Source organism: Trachemys scripta, chromosome 2 (genome assembly GCF_013100865.1).
Source record: "Trachemys scripta elegans isolate TJP31775 chromosome 2, CAS_Tse_1.0, whole genome shotgun sequence".
NCBI classification, from domain to species: Eukaryota; Metazoa; Chordata; order Testudines; family Emydidae; genus Trachemys; species Trachemys scripta.
In genome coordinates, this window is record NC_048299.1 from 123,585,738 (window position 1) to 123,605,805 (window position 20,068).

Sequence of the window (20,068 nt, forward strand, 5' to 3'; positions counted from 1 at the left end):
AGGACATTGCAACAATGGAGAAATGCTATCAGGGCAAATGGAGCCTATCAATGCTTGCAGACTATTGCTGGACAGTGACAAGAGATGCTCCATTTAATGAATACAAGAGACAAGCCCAGAAGTGCCGAGTAGACACTGAATAGGACTAAACTATGTACATAATAGTTTTTTGCCTTTTGTTTCATAATAAATTTTATTTATATACCCCTTTTGCTGATTTTTAAAGTGTTACAGAAACAGGACAGGTGAAATATTATCATGTAAAGCAACCATAGACCTAGGTTTGCAATTTATGATTAAAACTCTACTATCTACACAATATACATAGACATAAAATGTAAAAACTTAAATATCTTAGAAACAGTAGCCAATCAGTTGTTTTAATTGTCATATTTGAATTCAGCACATCAAAATACATAATAAATAGCACATTTTATCTCTGAAGCAGACGACTTCTCAAAAATTGTAGACCAGTGTAATTATTTTCATATCCAAGTTTTTAATTTCCTTCTCCAATTTTTTTTATTGTCTATGGGCTCACTCTAGCTTCCAATAGGGTTGCCAATTTTGGTTGGATGTATTCCTGGGAATATAATTATATGACATAATCTTTAATTAAAGATTAATCTTTTAATTCCTGGAGACTCCAGGCCAATCCTGGAGGGTTGGCAACCCTAGCTTCCACTGAAGTCAGTGAGAGATTTGTCGTTGACATCAGTAAGAGAAAGATTGGGCCTTATTTGATCTGAAAGAAAACCAAAGTAATGAGAGAAACAATGTATTTTATTCAAACAGCTAATTACATGATTTTCTTGCAAGCCTGTAGAAGTGTGAAATATTAAAACAAATTATCAAGTGGGTCAGAATTTTCTTGTGAGTTTATAACAACAGCTCAAGGCCTTAAGTGTTCAGTGGTTTTATTAAAATACTACAAACCACTTCAACAGCTGCAACAACAGAACCAACTGCAAATATATTCAGACATATGCCTTAAAGTTCATTTAACCATCTGATAGAAATTGTTTTTAATGTGCCACAGAATTCAAGAGTGCCTGGGAGAAAAAGACCTAAAATTCACATTTTGGGCTACGTTCTGTCCATAGACATGCATTTTGAGTTCTGTGCATGTATTTCAGGGCAGAATTTAGCTTTTAGTGTAAAGGCATAGCAGTGTACTTGCAGTTAAAAAGCACAACTCGTTCACTTATCATTTATAAGGTTGGCCTTTTGAGCACTTATGAAATTACTCATTGATTTATTTTGCTTTAATTATATTTTCCCTGAATTCCTAGACCCTGAACAATTATAATACTGAAAGCATTTATTTTTAGAATACTTTATTGGTTTAGATTTGAGACATCTCTATTTCTACCTAGCAAATAGTGCATTTCCTGTGATAAATATTTTATTTCTTATTTTTAAATATGTTTCTCTATAAACTAATTAGGAATTTATAAAGACAAAGGGTGGAATTGCATGCATATAATTTTATGACATCACAGTATTCACACTAACAGACTATAGCTGTGCAAAATTTCAAAGGCCTATTGCAAACAATGGACATGTGAGAACTTTTCAGAAAAATATCACAAAAATCTTTTCTAATGGAAAGTGTTAGGCAACCTGAATATAGGTGTCATTGCTAGTTCCTTCTACAGGGTATGGGTCACCCCTAGACAAAGTGGGATGTGTTGTAACACCTATACCATTAGCTAGGGTTGCACAAGAATTTGAATTAATTTTTAGTTTCCCATAACTTTCTCATCCATTACTTTTCTTTATGGCTGAAATTTGGCAGACTTGTTCTTATTCCAGGAAATAATTGTTTTGGAAATTCAGAGTCAAAATAGTTCAGCCATTTCCAAGAACAAAGAGAATGAAAAATTGAACATTATTAAAAAAATGTAAAGTTTCTAGAGTTAACTTAATTCTCTCCCCTAGGATGTTTAATTATAAACATCCCATGCTCTTTGGGTAGATACAATATATGGCCATTTCAGTTTGATAGAAGAAGTACTCTCTAAAGTGTGGAAAGAGAGCAAAAGCTTCAGTGCTATGCATGACAATGCCTGACTCCAAATATCTCATGTTGCTTTGTGAGTGGGGAGGATAATTACTGAAGAAAAAATAAATTAAGTTTTGCCAAAGGATTTTTATGTATATCTGCCTGTTTAAAATGCAGCTTAGGCTAGTAGGCAATTTTATCTATTTTGGGAACTGTAGTTTTAACAATTTCTAATTTATTTTGTAGTACAGAACAACTACACTGCCAGCATTCAAGTATTATGTGACATGTGCTTGTCTCATATTCTTCTGCATTTTTATCGTGCAGATTCTGGTATTACCAAAGTAAGTAAATATTATTAAAAATTCCTAGTTTGTATCCAGTGCATTTGTATTGCTACATATTGGATCATAAATAAAAAATGGTAGTATCCTTAAACTGTAGATAATAATTTAGCATTTGCCAGGATGCATGTGTTAATTCATGGAGATTGGAATGAAACAGATACGAATGTATCACCTTTGATTTTTTTTTAAATAGATCTATGATGGGGACAAGGATAAAATTGAAACGAATGTGGAAAAGTATCCAATACTTTGCATAAGTAATTGTAACTAAAGTCACTTCTATGGCCTGTGGATACATGGTGTCAGACTAAATGATCACAATGGTCCTTTCTGACCTTCTAATCTGTGGACATTTTCATCATTTAATTTCTGTTTTTTTGCATCCCTTAAATATTACTTTTCTGTAAATTTGATGAAATTTCTATTTTAAAATTTTAAAAAGCATAAACATTTGCATCTGAATGTCTCTAGTGAATTTCTATCAAGTACAGGGATTACAACTGACCTTCTTTCCTGTCTTGCGTACTCCCCTTAGGACCAGGGACAATCTGTACCTTTCAGATTTTTCTAGAGTATTGTTCATCCAACCAAGTGAGAGTAGACAGATTACCAACATTTTGTCTTATGCAGTTCCAATAAATCTTTACAACATTACATTATCTGGCACATTAACTTTTTGTTTAATTGCAGGGGTTTAACTCTTTACTAGTTTACTAGGTTAACAGTATTATTGCCTGATCTTATCACTGTGTAATAGATAGGACTTCTACTTTCCTCTTCTTCTGTGTCTTAATTTCGATAGGCAATCTTTTAAATGCATTATTTGTACTCCAAGTTAAGAAATATTTACAGTTTCTCACAGGAGCCATATTCAACATGGGAAACTGCCCACCTGTTTTTGGAGGTATCTGTTGGTATAATCTCATGTTCTCACCTCCATGCCACACAAAATGAAAAACAAGTATGATTCATCTTTTCCCCATGAAGCAAACTTAGAAGACGTTTTCTTCTTTATAAGGATACATTTTAAACTGTAAAAGTAACAGCATATCAGCTACATAACACCTTTAGAAAGTAGAAAATGTAAAGCATAAAACTCATAACTTTTTTAGAGTGCAATATTTGGTTCTAACTCACATATTAGATTAAACATTTTAGTACACATTATAAAAAAACAGAGTAGAAAATAATACAGAAAAAGAATAAATAAAACAAAACATAAAAGACAAATTACTTTATAATATTTGGACCAAATGCTTCCCACATTTGCATATGTGCAGAGTTATATGTGTATGTGTATCTGTGGGCAAATTCTGACCTTTCGTTTATCTTTGTCTATGTTTATGGATTTTTTTTAAATTTTCACTGCATATTCAACAAGGTTAAAATTTAATATTTGTCTGCTCTCTCTTTTTGGAGAGGAAAATATGACTTTGAATCATTCTTGGGATCAGGAATTAGGAGACAGAATCATAGAAGGTAGAGATTGAAAAGGCCATCCAGATGATTAGATCACCCAGTCCATTGGTCTGCAAGGGCAGTATCAATTCTCACTGTATATTTGTTAGTGTTTTGCCCAATCAAGTTGTAAACCAAGCAATGATGGTATAATCCTTAGGATTTTGTTCTACAAATGAATACCTATCACTACAAGAAAGCCTAAATTTACTTTCTTCATTTTCGCCCATTATTTCTAGTTATGCCATCCTGGACCACGCTAAACAATTCTTCTCTTTTCTCAGTGTTATAACATCCTTCAAATATTTATTAACTGATGCGGCAGACAATAGTAATCACCTTGCCAAGCTATACTATATTTAGCCTTTTAAATCTTTCCTCATAATAAAATCCTTGTACCCCGTCATCATTTTGCTCATCTTTGGACTCACTCCAATTTGTCAATCTCTCTGGTAATGAGTTGCCAAGAACTGAATGAAATTTTCCAGCTGTGATGGCAACAGAGCTGTATAGGGAGTAAATACTACTTTCTGACTCTTGACATGTGATTTCTTGCATAGACACTCCAAATTTCACATTTTTGTAGAATTACCAAATTATAATCTTAGTAAATTATTGTCCATTATTAGCCTTGCATATATTTCAGCATTATTCCTGCATAGATTTCTCCTTCCAAGTATATTTATTTGGTGTTTGTCCAGACATTTTCATTTTAAGGTTGCATTTTTCCAAGATGAATCTCATTTTGTTTCCTCTCCATGTTTCTAACTCTTTAGATCCCTTTGCATTATTCCTGTTCTTACTGCTTTTCAAAACTCCTAACAGTTTCATATGATCTGAAGCCCAGATCCACAAGGGTACTTAGGCACTGTGACACTGAGTGTTGCAGCTCCTAACTGTTAGGCACCTAAAAAAATCACAGGAACAACACTGTGATCCACAAAGCCTGAGTTTGGCATCTGTGTTCTCCATACAATGTGTGGGGAGACACAAGCACCTTAGAATTCGATCCACAAAAGCCAGCATACTAGGCAAGGAGCTACCTAAGCTAGTCAATGAGAGATGCTGACAAGAGGAATGTGTCCTAAACCCTATCCTTCTCACGGCATTAGGTACCAACATCTGGGCTGCAGGGAGGCACCTTCCTCTCATCTGAGGAAGATAGTTGCTCCTCTGCCTAACTTGCATGCCAGGCCCAATTGGGTAGGTGTGTTTAGAGACCACCTAACTGCACAGACAAACTCTGTGCTGGGGAAGAGGGAGCAATAGTACTTCCTCATAACCTTTAGCCTAGAGGTTTTTCCTGAACAATGAAGCAGTAGTGTTTTTAATTAACACTAAATGAATCTATAGAAGGTTCAATGGATGCATAAATAAAGTTCATAAAATAATCTGGTGTCTATTTTCAGCTCAACCACAAACTTCCTATGTGACCCTGAGGAAGTCAGCTGACTTTTCTCTGCCTCAGTTTCCTCATCTGTAAAACGAGGATAATACTAATACTGACCCCTCATGCGTGTTCTGAATTCAGTAATATTTCTTACACAATTTAAGAACTTCTGTTTGAAGATATTATAGAAGTTCATTGTATAAAGTAATGGTTATAAATACCAGGCATTACGTCTCTGTTTGGGTTTTGCTATAGAAAGTTTATCTTGATCAAGGCAAAGTAGTACTCTTCATCCAAAGTTCACACTGTGCTAGGGAGCAATTAAGATGAACTGATTCAGTGCAATTCCTTGGCAGTCTCTGCCAATGAGGGTCTTTTGGAACTCAGGCTAGCAATTAATGAATGTGATACTGATCCTGCCCATATAGATTGAGAGGCCATGAGCCCATGACAGTGAATCAAGTCCTTTTATTCCATTTGCACCGCCCTGCTATTTAACTTATCAAAAATGAAAGTCTCTAATGAAAATGAGTTACATAGAGAAAGCAAAATTGTGCCAATCATGATTCTGCAATTGCTACTTTTGCTGTTTTCAAACTGAATAGCTAATCCAGAGTTACACATGACTAATTACAAGACAATTATTACTTTTCTGTTTTGCTTAAAACATAATGTATTCTTCATAAATTCAAGTCAAATTGCAAATAATAACATTGTGCTTATAAAAATTGTGGCATATATGATGATCCTCAGAATTAATTCTACTTAATAAAAATGAAATATACCTTATTTCATAGGGATTTTTTCCTGCTGTCAATGCATATTTAAAAAGGTTCACATTCTGTATTTCTTAATCCTATAAAATAAATAAATGAAGTCAGACAACTTTTAAGGCATTGTACATTTATAAGTGAAGCAGGCTATGTCCATAATTAAAAGATAATGGTGGAGGAGTGTGCAAGGCAACTAGCAGCTTTTGTGGACAATTAAAAACTAAAGCTTTGCATTTCAAAATGGGTTGTATCTGATAATCACAAAAGTCATGTACAATAAATTTACTCCAGTGCTATTAACATAATTCCTCTATGTACAAGACAAAGACTGTTTAAGAAACTATATTTTAACAGAAGATTAAAACTTTTTTCCCCCCTGCAGTTCTGTACTAATGCTCTCCCAGGCTTTCCAGGATGATGTTGGTTGAGCGTAGATACCCATAACAGCAGAGTAAAAGTTTTTAAAAAATCCAGGAAAAGGTCTGAGTGAATTTAGAGAGAGATAATTGGACCTAGAACTGGAGCCATAATGGGGCCTGATTTAGTATTAAATTACTCCTGTTTTGCTGCTGTAACACCAACTGCAATGACATCAAACTGGAGTAATACAGTGGTGAATAAGAGTCACTATTTACGTGATATTTGGAAGATTATTATAACATTTCATATTTCGGAAGTGTGATTGGCAGAAGTTCTTTATCCTGTGATGACATTGTTTATTAATAGTTTTTTCTATTGAGTAGATAAATTAATTACTTGTTTACATAATAAACTGCATATTGTAAAGCATAAAGTTAAATTCAATCAGGTTACCCAGTATATCTTGGAAAAAATTAATGGGCAGTTGTGATACACAGTTACATTAAAATGACCATAAGGCTTTGATCACTGCATTTTCTCAAAGCAGGACTTCCAGTAATGCTCCCTTGCTTACAACTTGTTCAGATCAGAGCAGCATCTCTTGTAACCGACACCAAATTACACCCATTGATTGACTATAAATTGGCACTATTGGTTTTTGAAATGTAGAATGCTAAATTGTGAACTACTTACTCATATTGGGGCAACTCCTGTGAGTAACTGCTCACCATCAAATTCAATGGGACTACTTGCCTGGATGACTGCTCATCAATATAAGTAAAGGGGTTTGCAATCATGCTTGTACTGGGTTTGTCCCTGGCTATATCTGAGATCTCTTCCCTGGGCTTTGTTCTGAAAGGCATCTATGTTCAACAACAGCATCATTCATCATGTCTTCTGCCATGCATACATGAAGATTCATGTAGTTCTCTCCATGATACTTTATTAGGAACATGTTCTGGGCAGGATTAGAACAGTGTCCAGCTGAGCAAGGCTGAATTTTATGAGGAACAAAAGCAGCACCTTTGTCTGAAAGCAAGCTTTCAAAATAGAATAGAATACTTGAGGAAAAAGCTACACCACTATGAGCTGTTTCTGATGCACGTAATAAAGAAAAAAAAGGACTGAAAATGAGTTTTAAAATTCAAAGGATTTTTCTCAACAATGAAGCAATTGTATTATTAAAGTATTTGCACTGATTGAATCTGTGGAAGGCTCAGTGAATGCATCAGCCAAATCCCCAAGGATGTAGCTACTGTTAGATTACAAAAACAAAGTTAAATTTAGTGTTGTCATGTATAACCTCCATCTTTTTAAAAATTATTTCTTTACTGCTTTTAGATGAAGAATAGAATTTGCAGTCAAACAATTATGAACATGAAAATTAGTTCCCTGCCAAGAAGAAACAGATGTATGAATTACCATAGCATATACTGAATTCTTAAAGATATATTCAGTAATACACATAATATTCCATTACAGTAATATAAGTGGGGGACAAGGAAAATCACCCCCACTCCATCTTTTAATATCTCTGCATTTACAGTGACTCAGTATTTTCAATAAAAATATTGCTAACATTAGCTGAATATAATACTAATATATTTTCAATTTGAAACAATCTCATAAAAGATGAATTGGTCAAAATATAATTATCCCAATGTAGTCATAAGAATAAGAGGAGGCTGCTTATAATATGGATGCTCAAGATCATCAATTCCTCATACTTACAGGTATTGTGAAAACTAGGGAGTATCTTTTCATCACACTTCAAAAAATCAATCCTTCCACAGGCAATATCATACAATCTTGGCCAATCAGGGAGCTCAGTGATAACATTTGGGGATGGAACTTCTGGAAATGAGGGTATTCAAATAGGTATAGTAAAATACTTAATAGACCTGAAGGCTTCTGAATACCCTTTTGCCAAAATGGTTTGTCTGAAGCAAGCAGATAAAAATAATCTGATAAATTTCTACAGTACATGTGGAGAGCTTACACAATAGAGTAGGCATATCTTTACTGTAAAAACCCGGACCAAGATTTTCAAATTTGGAGAGCCTCACTTTAGGTACCTAAATCTACATTTAGGCAATTAAATAAGTGGCCTGATTTTCACAGACACTGCAGCTCCCATTGACTTCAGTGGGAAGTGCCACAAGAAAAACATTGCCGTATCAAAATTATTTACCCACATACTCTGGTATCCTGCTTCATGCAGTATCCTGTACACTAGTGGTTCTCAAACTTTTGTACTGGTGACCCCTTTCACATAGCAAGCCTCTGAGTGCGACCCCCCTTATAAATTAAAAACAGTTTTTAATATATTTAACACCATTATAAATGCTGGATGCAAAGCGGGGTTTGGGGTGCAGGCTGGCAGCTTGCGACCCCCGATATAATAACCTCACGACCCCCTGAGGGGTCCCGACCCCCAGTTTGAGAACCCCTGCTGTACATGATACTGCATGACATTCCTGAAAACTTAAAACATGTCAATGACAAAAGTAAATTGCTGATGCAATTTTCCCATGGTCAGTGTTCAAAATGCTGGTATTTCATTTTTCTGTAGCTTGCTTCCCATTTCTGTTGCATGCTGGTAGCTTTAGGAGCAAAGTGAAACTACTTAAGCGTAGTGTAACTAAAACATAATGCTGATCTTTCCTCAAAAACCCTTTAAAGGCTCCTCACTGTTTAAATGACCACCATCATCCCTATCAGTCAGCCTTGTAGCCTAAGAGGTCACCTTTGGCCACTCCCTCTCTCTTGCCATTACATCAAGTCTGTCCGAAACTTTCCACTTCTTCCTTTACCACATTTCTAAGATCTCTCCTTTTCTTTCTGTCCAGACAATCAAAATTCTCATCCCAGCTTTCATCATCTGTTATTTGACTACTGAAACCTCCTTGTCTTCTGCTACTCTCACACTGACATTGCTCCCCTTCAACACATACAATACATAGCTACTAAGATTGTCTTTTTTCAGCTGTTACTTAGACTAGTGGTTCTCAAAGCCGGTCCACCGCTTGTTCAGGGAAAGCCCCTGGTGGGCCGGGCCGGTTTGTTTACCTGCCACGTCCACAGGTTCGGCCGATTGTGGCTCCCACTGGCCGCGGTTCGCCACTCCAGGCCAATGGGGGCTGCAGGAAGCGGCGCGGGCCAAGGGATGTGCTGGCCGCCCTTCCCGCAGCCCCCATTGGCCTGGAGCAGCGAACCGCGTCCAGTGGGAGCTGCGATTGGCCAAACCTGCGGATGCTGCAGGTAAACAAACCGGCCCGGCCCGCCAGGGGCTTTCCCTGAACAAGCAGCGGACCAGCTTTGAGAACCACTGACTTCGACCACATCACCCTACTTTTTGTACGCCTCCACTGTCTCTCCACATCATGTATAAGCTTCTTGTCCAGATCCTGAAGCCCCTTTCACAAGTCTGCCCTTATTTGACCACTGTGGCCTCTTATTAAATCACCTCCTCTCCCCTACCTCCTTCACTCTGCCAGCATTGCCTTTCTATTCTGCCTATATGTCAGCTCCTCATGCCTTCTTCCACATTGCCCATACATATGAAATACCCTCCAAAAACTGGTCTATAAGGCCACTACCTTCTCCTCTATCAAATCGTTCCTCAATTCCCACTTCTATTGTGATTCCTAGAAGTCAGCAAATGAATGCTTGCTTGAGAGGCAGAAGGAGTGAGCTGGCATTTATTCTGTAGGTTTGTTATTATTTAACGATTGCAAGTGTTAACATATGTAAAAATTATATGTATGCGATTGCATCCCTCTCCTCCCAGCCTTTGTGTGTCACTTATCAGTTTATATTTTAAGCTTTTCAGGGTAGGCAGTACAGCCAGATCCTCAAAGGCATTTAGGTGCCTAACTCCCATTAATCTCACTGCGATTTAGTTGCGTAAATACCTTTGAGGATCTGGGCCTCTGTCTTCACATGTGCACTGCTTAAGTGGAATGTGGCCTCACTCCTGATTGGAATTTTGGTAGTTATTGTAACACAAATATTTAATAATAATAATTAATAATATGCATTTTCAGGTAACTTTAAAAAATCCTGATTATTTCAAGATGAATACATGCTGAGGGCATTATGAATGACCTCTCAGATTTACTCTTATTGAGCTGTTTTCACCAAATTGAATTTTTACTAATGCTGAGAGTTTAAAGGTGCATTAAGTAATTGGCTAGACAGCTTATATTATAAAATGTGTATTATTTATTTATTTATTGTTATTATTGTATTACTTTAGCACCTAAGAGCTCTAGCTATGGACCATGACTGACCCATGAAAAAATTATTTTAATGGCAATAGTATGGCATAAAACAGAAAAATCTGCAGGAGTAGAATGCTTATTTTGAAAACTCCATCCAGGTGTTGCCCATGTATCATGTTTGGCAAAGAAATAGGCTTGCTGATGCACAGAGGAGTCAAGAAGTGTCACTTTTAAACTCTGCAGATGCCTCAAGATCTGTAGGTAAAACTGCAGATAAGTGCTAAGAACTAGGCCTTGAGTGCTGCCGCTCTTCCCCTCCCCCCATTCCCCGGGAGTAAAGCTAACTCGAGATCTGTTTTGCCATTGGTAGGATAGCCATTACTGCACCTGCATCTCCTCATTCCCAGTCCCAAAGCACAGAGCAAGAGTCAATACTTCCTTAAGCACAATTAGCTCTAATGTATTTTTCTGGGAAAATCTGACCATATTATAATACCTCATGGAGTGATTGCCCTCCCCTATCCACCTGGCCTAGTTCATCATGGCCAGCCTTGGTGCTCACATGGAAGAACTTCCAGTATCTTAGGGGAGGGAACATAATGCCATATGGTTTCTGCTTCTCCTCTTCTGTGTTTAATGGGCATATATGGACAATATTTGCACTAGGTTTTTCCCGTTGGTACCACACAGCAAAGGGTGGATTAGAGGCTCGTTATCAGATAAACTATAGGTTTTTTTTAATTCCTTTTTCTCATTTTAATGTTGATTTTTTTTGTTGTTATTTTTGATGGGTAAGGTACTTTTTAAATTTTTTGTTATTATTTATTTATTTGCTCCCTTTTACTGTTTTTCACTTTGTTTCCTTTCTATGACACCCATATTATTATTACTGTTAATTTTGGATTTAAATAGACTCTAAAATAATTAAATAGCAGTAGGTTAGCAATAACATTCTCCTCTAATGCAGAGTTTCTATAGGAAAACATACTATAGTTGTCTGCTCCCATTTAAGAATTTGTAAAGACAACTGGTGTTTAATATCTTATATTATGTCTGCAGGAGAGGAGAAATCAATTGCCTTTGCTACAATAACATTTAGCAATGCAGAAATCACTATCAACAGCTATATAAAGTGGTATAATGTTATAAGTCACTGTTTTCAGTCATTCCTAATTTTCTGAAGCTCTTCATGGGCAGAAATTTTCCAGGCTTGGACTCTGCCCAAGGTATCATTTTTTGGAAAATGTGAACAGAAGATGGCTCAGCCTTTGTTGAGAAGGAAGAGAATGGCGGCGGGATGGGAACATAGCTACCATATTTTTAAAATGTGTTTGTTTGTTTTTTTAAAAAATGCAATCTTGCTGATATGGTTGGATTTAAAAAATTGTAATTTGGTACACAGAATATAGCTCCTTACTAAGAAGTAGTGCTTATTAGCCTTCTGGTAAAATATTGGATTTGTTTCCCTGGGTCATTGATGTTGGAAAATTGCATCTTAGGCAGGATTAATGCCTGGGATATTATTTTCTAACTGTCTTTACCAACATTCTGAACAAAAAAAGTCTGCACTGTAGATTTGTGTACATCATTTGCATAATGGCTAATAAACTTTTTTTCTTATTGTCTCATAGAACATCTATCCTTGGAATTTCCTTTGGGGTGGCATTTCTCTTGCTTTCCTTCATTCTTTTTATCTGTTTTGCTGGACAGCTTTTGGTAAGTAATCAGAAAATATTAACTCAGTGATCTATACAGTTTCTTATATATAAGAAGCCAGATCATAGCACCTCCTGTCTTTTCCAGATCCTGTGACCTTTGAAAAATGCCAGTTTAATAAGGACCTATTCCTGCTGTTTGTACCAAAGCTCCCATTAGTTTCAGTGGGGATTTTCCCTGAGTAAGGCATGGAGGTCCAGGTCTCCTAGGGCTTTATTCCCCTAGGTTAATTTACTTTCAGCTTCTTGAATGATCTGAAAACAGAAAATGTCAATGTGATGACAATCTTTGCATACAGTGATATCAACTGGGGGCAGATTCTCTGACAGGTTTGCATAGTAAATACACTGATTTGCTTTATTTTGTAAGGTGCAGAGTTTTTTGTTTTTGCATGGATGAGGGCTGGGATTTTTTTTAATTTACCTGGGAAATACTTTCATGTTGTAATGGAATTTTTGTGTGATTTTTAAATATTAAACAACTATGTAATCTGTATTTAATAAGAAATTTAATATTTATTGTAATTTAAATATCGTGACAGAAGACTATATACTGAAATTTGATATTAAAATACTGTTGCCTATGATCTGTTAATGTTACTATCTACTTATTAGCCCATCTGTTAATGTGTAGAATTTGAGTATTTCTCATACTTAATGCAAGATGTTGGCAAATTTCTTCTCTGTAAAGTACATAAACGATCATTTAAATATTGCATTTGAACAGCATGTTAACATGATATTTTGTTAAATGCTAAGAGAATGTTTAACAAATATTTATTGTTTTAGGGCAAAATACTTCTTTCAGTCATGCTGAGATAGATACAGAGTATCTCCTTTGAGAGCCAGGAAGTGGTTGTAGCTTTACAATGGTGTAAATGAAAGCTGAATTTGGTTCTTAATATTTAACAAAAATCTAAGTGGACATTATTTATATAATTATGGTATAAGTCCACATTAATTATTTAATATGTGACTCATCCTGTGTCATCTCACAGACATATTAAATCAAAATTAAGCTCTTCCGATTCTTTAAACGTATTCTTTAGTCTTTATTTGCCAATGGCTTCTTCCATTTTGAAACCAATCATAGGATTATTTCCGACTGGTACATTTGTATCAGTCGGAGTGTATTGGTGTTCAACACTTTCTACCCAATCAGAGACTCAACTGAAGCAGGAAGAAAAGAGAGGAGTCTGGGATTGATGGAGAATAAGTGGTTGTATTTGGGGTCTCAGTAAGAATGAGGTAATTGAGGACCCTAGTACAAGAGGAGCAATCAGTCCGTGTATAAGTTAGTTCAGGTGTGAGAAAATTAGAGGATACTAAGCTAGAACTCCAAGTCTTAACTAAAGAATTCCATAAAAATATTTTTAGGAATAAGCAGAGCACTGAGATGCATATAAAACAGGTGATATCAATCTTCCTTTAAAAAATCAAGGAGCACCTGTAAATGAAAAAGGACTTGATATGTGAAGTAAACCGAAAACAAGATTGTTTGAAAATTAAGTTTGGTTATGCTTCCAAAGAAAAGATGTGTTCTTTGGATAGACACCATCCCAAGAATTTTGTGGGGTTGCTGTCAAGACAGGGAAACTAGTACACAATACAGTTCACCACAACTATACATGAGATAAGATCCTATATTCATGTATAAGGAGGTTTTAAAAACATGTACTTGGTTACATGCCCAGTAGCAAATTTCTTAAATAAATAGTAATGCTGACAATGCATCTGAGATTAGAGTCTGGCCATTACCATGAGCTGACCTGGAAAGTCTGGGTCTAAATGCATGTGATATATATTGCTCAATATGCCTCTCTAGTTATTAGGAGAGGTCCTTTGGTAGCACAGTATTTTTTAATGTTTTGTAAGAGAAACCTGATTCCTAGGATTTCAGAAACCTACAGTTTCATTCCTACTAAACTAAACAGATTCAGTATCATAAAACAATAACTGATGGATATTTTACATAGTATTAACCTCTGTTACACAAGGCTTCAGAACAGTGCTGTCATTATGATAACAAGAGTCTGCCACAAAAATTCTCACGCTTAATTGGTGATTAACTGTGTACAACATATGCACATATGTTCACAGGGAGGAAAGATGAAGAACTGGAGAATCATTTTAATTTATTTTCCCTGTTAAAATAATATTTAATATACCCCTAACTAAGGAGAGAAACAACACAACTTGGTAAACAAACCTTGCTTGAAGCACACTCCACTGGAAATGTTTATAGTTTCTTCATGAAAAAAATGTAGTGGGTGAAGTCATGGCTCCATTGAAATCAACGGCAAAACTCCCATTCAGTTCAGAGGAGCCAGGATTTCACCCTCTGGAGTATATGCTGATTGCATAAAAATGTTCAGTTTATGTAATATGAATTTTGAGAGACTGAAGGGAGAAGCCCTTACAAGGGTGATAGGATCTTATCTGAGAATGTTACTTGAAAACACTTGACCCTGAATACAATCTAATGCATTTGCTAAACAAATGTTTTGCCTTTTAGAAATATTTTTGTATGCAGTCAGGAGATAAAACTCATAATCAGATGATTTAAATGACACTATTACTTGAAATCTAGTCAATTTTTTTTTTAAAAATGAGCTAACTAGATACTTCAGATACTTCACCTTTCCCATGCCCCTTTTCCACCTCTGTCAGTTGTGCTTTTTGCAATCATTCTTTCAAACTTTTCTCCTAGTGTGAAAGATTTACACAAGCAAGAGAGAAAACAGATGTACTGATTTTACAGAGGAAATAGTGAAAGTGACTATACACATAATGCTATCAAGTGCCCAAAGTAAATAAACTGAAATATTAGATTTTTTTCCTCTAACCTCTTTCATGTATAGTAATCTTACGCAGCATTACTTGTACTATAGTTGGTAAAAAGCAATTGGCAACTGTTGCTTTTTAAGTTGAGGGTGCCCCTTTACAGTATCCAGAGATGGGTGAATTCTATCAGAGACAAGACAGTTCATGGAGAAGAACAAGAATCCTGCAGGAACACCAATGCTTATCAGCCACATTAATAGCCCTTTAAAGATTTAATGTATGAAGTTAGACCCAAGTTTCTAGCTGTCACTGAATTAATGGAGTATGTTTTGTTAATTTAAACCTGTAAAGGTTCTCTTGTACTTAATCCTCAGCTCTCCATATACATCTGCATGGTTGGCTTCAAGCTCCAAAACAGAGAAAAGGCTGTTATTTGAAAACAAATAATATGTTTATGGGGGGGAAGATAAGTGGAGTCATACCTCCTAACTGTACCTCATTATAAAGTAAAACATGGAAGGAATGGGGATTGGAGTCAGAGCAAGAAAAAAGGGAACCAGGGGCTAGATTCACAAAGGACGTACACACCTTCCTCTTTAGGTGTCTATGTCCAACATGTAGACACAGTTAACATTCACTAAACCACTGCTTAGTTGCTGCCTACTCCTGTAGGCACCTGAATCCCCACAGGCAGGAATGCACAAAGCTGCCTAGACCTGAGGCCACCCTATAGCTAGCAAGCTGCTCGGAGCCTTAGCTCGGAACTAGACCGCAGCAGGATTCTCAAACAATGTGTTCCCCTGCCTTTCTCACCTATGCGGACTGATACTAGACATAGCCTAACCTGCACAAAAACCAGAGTAGTCTGACCTGCACAAAAGGCAGCTCGGGGAAAGCATGGTGGGAATTTTGGGGCTGACTTGCTGCTATGGATCAGAATAACCACTAGTTCATTGTGGTCACCGGGAACGAAGGAGATCTGTTTTTGAATCCTTGCTCTGCCTGATTTGGAGCAGGGACTTAAACCTCGGTCTCCCATTTTCCCTGAGAGCAAAAAGAAGGAAATAAAAAATAGATTGCTCCAGCAGAGCTACATGGCAGGCTGCAGTGCTTTGGACTGAGCAGAAATGTATGTTGATGGGGCACTGTTCTTAATGGGACAGCTCAGTTCTGAAAACAGGAGTCAGGGTCCTGGCATATTGAAGTCAAATGATATTGGAAGACCTGCTCCACTGGAGCCTTTGCTTGTTCACCTAACTAATGGGGGAATACAAACATATTTTTCTGGGGCTTTTCTTTTAAAGGAGCAGCCCTAAAGAGTTCCAATAAGATTAGGCAGTATCCAGAAATGGTGCCACTTTAATAATATCTAATATTTATTTTCAATTCTCACAATATATTTTTCATATATTTTCTAATATACAGAGAAAATATGTTTCCCCTGAAGGAGGAACCAGGATTATATCTGTGTGACCTGTGAGATTTCTTGCTGACCTGAGCATCTGCAAGAAGGGGGGCACTATTTCTATTTGTGCCTTGTGGGTTTGGCTGTCAGTAAGCAGCTTATTGGCATCTGCAAAGTAGATTATTATATTATAGCTGTGAATTATTATAACCATTCCTATTAGCACCATTATTGTTATTTATTGTGCACCATAATTGTGTGCCTGATATGGTAAGTCAATGGAAAAGAGAAACTGGAAAACAGCTGGGCCATCATTCATAGCTGTCTTCCTCTCCCAGTGCATGTGTCTAACTTTTTCTTTTCTGCACTGCAGAATCCCAGCATCCCTCACCGCAACCAAGCTATGTGCGTGAGCTCAAGTTACACCCTTTTGCCATTGCCATTGCAGATTTGAAATCTGACCCACCAGCTACAAATGCTCTGCCACTGAAAAGAGCAGCCTGAAATGTTCAGGCCAGCACAGATTCTCATATTTGGCCTTCGTGCTTTTAAGGAAACCATTTTCCCATTAATTTTCAGTATTTTGAGAAGACAGGATTTATCTACCTACATTATAATCATGGTTGTTGTTGTTGTTGTTGTTGTTGACCAATCTGAAAAAAAGCAAATATTTACAGTTGTTTGGCACAATAAGTTCTGCCATCCCTGATCTCCAGAGATACATGTTTTGGAGACCCTTACAGTTGCTCCTGAGAAAGTGTGTGAGGTGGCAGCCGCAAAGCGAGTTTTTCCTTTAATAAGGTCCTGGAACACAATTTAAAACAAATTTTCAGGGCCATATTCTGCTCTCAGATAACTTGCATGCATTTATGTCAACAGGAAACATGTACACACAACTGAGGGCAGCATTTGTCCTCCTAGTTTTGTGTGTGTGCTTTCATATAACTTAAAATTGCCAATTGATTTCATTTTAAAATATTCAAAAATAAATAACTAATTAATTTCCTAAGCTTCTTGAGTCTTGGCATGCCAAATTTCAATCTTGGACAAATATTTAAGGGAAATGCTAAAAACCTCTTGAGGATTTAAAGTGGAAACACCAATATTTTTTGCCATAGTAATGCTCTTGGGTTTTGCTTGGTTGAAATTAAGGACATCTGGCTGTCATTACACTGTGCACTCATCTTACTTAAATGACACCTGTTTGCCCTCTCAATCTGTTCTGGTTTTAAATGGTTGTCATCCTTGCAAAGGGAATAAGATGTGAAATGACTGTCAGTCATTAACAGTTCTTGCACATTTCCTTTTCTTTTCATGGGAAAGAGAACATGAAAAATACTTATGCTCTTCAGAGAATAATTCATTTAAAGACGTTAAGGGTTGTGTGACTATAAGGATATTTTTGGAACTCAGTTAATACATCATGAGGTAGGAGATTTATACTTGATTTTCACTTCATCATAATAAGTTAATGGCCCATTGATCACACTGTTCCAGAGCGCTGCAGTTCAACACCTGAGATTATTGATCAAGTATGCATACAGAGCCATCCCTTGAAAATATAGTGGTTCTGAAATGTCCAGCACATTGCATCCACAACTTAGAATTCTTTCCTTTTAGAAAATACCGTACTAGATCAGACCGTTGGCCTCTCTAGACCAATAACTTGTCTCTGACCGTGAATAATATCAGATGTTTCAGAGGAATGTGCAAGAGTAGACAGTTATACAATAACTTGCCCAGTGTGGAAAGTTTCTTCCTAACCCTCTTTAGTTAGAGATTGGCCTGAAACATGAGGATTTATAGCCCTTACAAACCCCAGTTCTTTTTTCAGTGCTACAAATTTTTAGACTCAAAGAGATTCCGTAGCAAAGAGTTTCACATTCCAATTGTGCATTGGGTGAAAAAAGTCTTTTCTTTTATTAATTTTTAATGTGCAGCCTTTCAGTTTCCCTGGAAATTGTTCCCTTTGTTCCCATATTATGAACAAGTACAAATAATTGCTCTACCTACCTTCTCTTTCCCAATCCTTGTTTTGCATATATTTATCATACTCCCTTCTGTTATCTCTTCCCTAAAGTAAACAATTGCTCTTCATGATGAATTTTTTCCCATGCCTATAAAGGCATTGGCTTAACTTTGAAATGTCTATGCTCACATTTGCTCTTATTTTTAAAGTGTATTTTTATTGTACTCAAGAGCTGTAAAGAGAATTTATTAATGTTATTATTATTAATTTGTATTAGGGTAGAACTGTTACAATGAGGTGTATGAGCTCAGATTTAAATGTTTGGTCATCTTCTGTAGCAGTGATGCACAACCTTCACATCTATTTACATAGAATGTACATGTTAATCAGAAATAGTTTATTTAAAAGTATTTGCAGTTCACTAGTGTAAATATCATTGTTAGTGCATACACCACTTACAAAGCTGGTAGAAGACAAAATATACTTCCGAGCACAACAGAGGAAGTAGTACTAGTGTAAGGCACTGCTTATGTGAAACCATTTTCTTGATTTTGAGCTTTACCTTTGCAGTGGTCACACACATTGTACCAATGGTATTGGAAGTTTGAAGCTGTTAGAGGGATGCTGTGTTTTGATTAGTTCAAATTCTTGATTATAAGGTTTTGTTTACAAGTATTAACAAAGAGGACTGCACAAATAGTAGCCTACTTACATAGCTGAATGTCTGTCACTTGCCAGTCATTTAGTCGACAAGGTGCCAATCCTGTAGTTCTCCAATTTCATATTTGAGTTCCTTCAGAACTCTTGGGTAAATACCATCTGGTCCTGGTGGCATATTACTGTTTAATTTATCCATTTGTTGTAAAACTTCTTCTATTGACACCTCAGTCTGGTGTCTGGTGGCACCTTCCACATCTGCAGCACTGCACTATACCAACACTGTCTCGGTACTGACAATGCCAGTGGCATTTGCAGCTGCCAGGGACTTCCTGATCATGTCAGTGCCAGCAGACGCAGTACAAGAGTGGATGCTATTGGTGCCAGTGGATATAGGAGAACCAGCAGGATTGCTACAGCGCTCAGTACCATGCAAGTCTCATGTACTTCTGACATCTTGCTCTTCGGTACCATCAAAGGGAAAACCTGTAATGCTCCCCTCTCTGTGGGCCTCAGCACCTGTCACCGGCACTGTCTGGAACTGTGCCTCCATGAAGCAGAAGGAATGTCATCCTTCTTCTGAATCACAAGTTGGATCCTACATTTCTCATTCTTGGAGCCACTCTCACTACCCCTCCTCCATACATTTCCATCCTTCAATGGATCCGGTAACAGAAGTACAATCAAGTGGTTGGCCAGAAGGTCACTGGGGACCTAACTCTGTCCAGTGGCCTTTTTGGAATCTATGGGCCTATCACCCCATTTCCAATTTGTATTCCAGGCACTCATATTTGGTGACCTCAAAAAGACATGTGCACCTACCCACTGGGCAGCACCAATTCCTGACTCCGGTACCAACCTCAGTATCAGGCATCAAGAACCAGCTCAACAGCACCTTGCAGATCAAGAAATAGACAAAGAGCATCTGCAGCTAATGCTGGCCTCCTCTTCCTCCTCCCCTGACATAGCAGTCACAGGAGGG

The 20,068-nt window shown here is 36.9% G+C and overlaps 1 protein-coding gene across 3 annotated transcripts in view; it reads left to right on the plus strand.

Moving 5' to 3' along the window:
• The window catches only part of LOC117872756 (adenylate cyclase type 2), a 156,909-nt gene that overhangs the window by 58,470 nt on the left and 78,371 nt on the right, over nucleotides 1–20,068 (plus strand). For all 3 annotated transcript variants that reach the window (XR_004644594.1, XM_034761513.1, XM_034761514.1), the window contains exons 10-11: nucleotides 2,252–2,349; nucleotides 12,188–12,272. Coding sequence is in view for 2 of the 3 variants with exons in the window: in XM_034761513.1 (XP_034617404.1) it covers nucleotides 2,252–2,349; nucleotides 12,188–12,272 (183 nt within the window). In the remaining variant the exon portion in view is untranslated. The remainder of the gene's footprint in view (nucleotides 1–2,251; nucleotides 2,350–12,187; nucleotides 12,273–20,068) is intronic.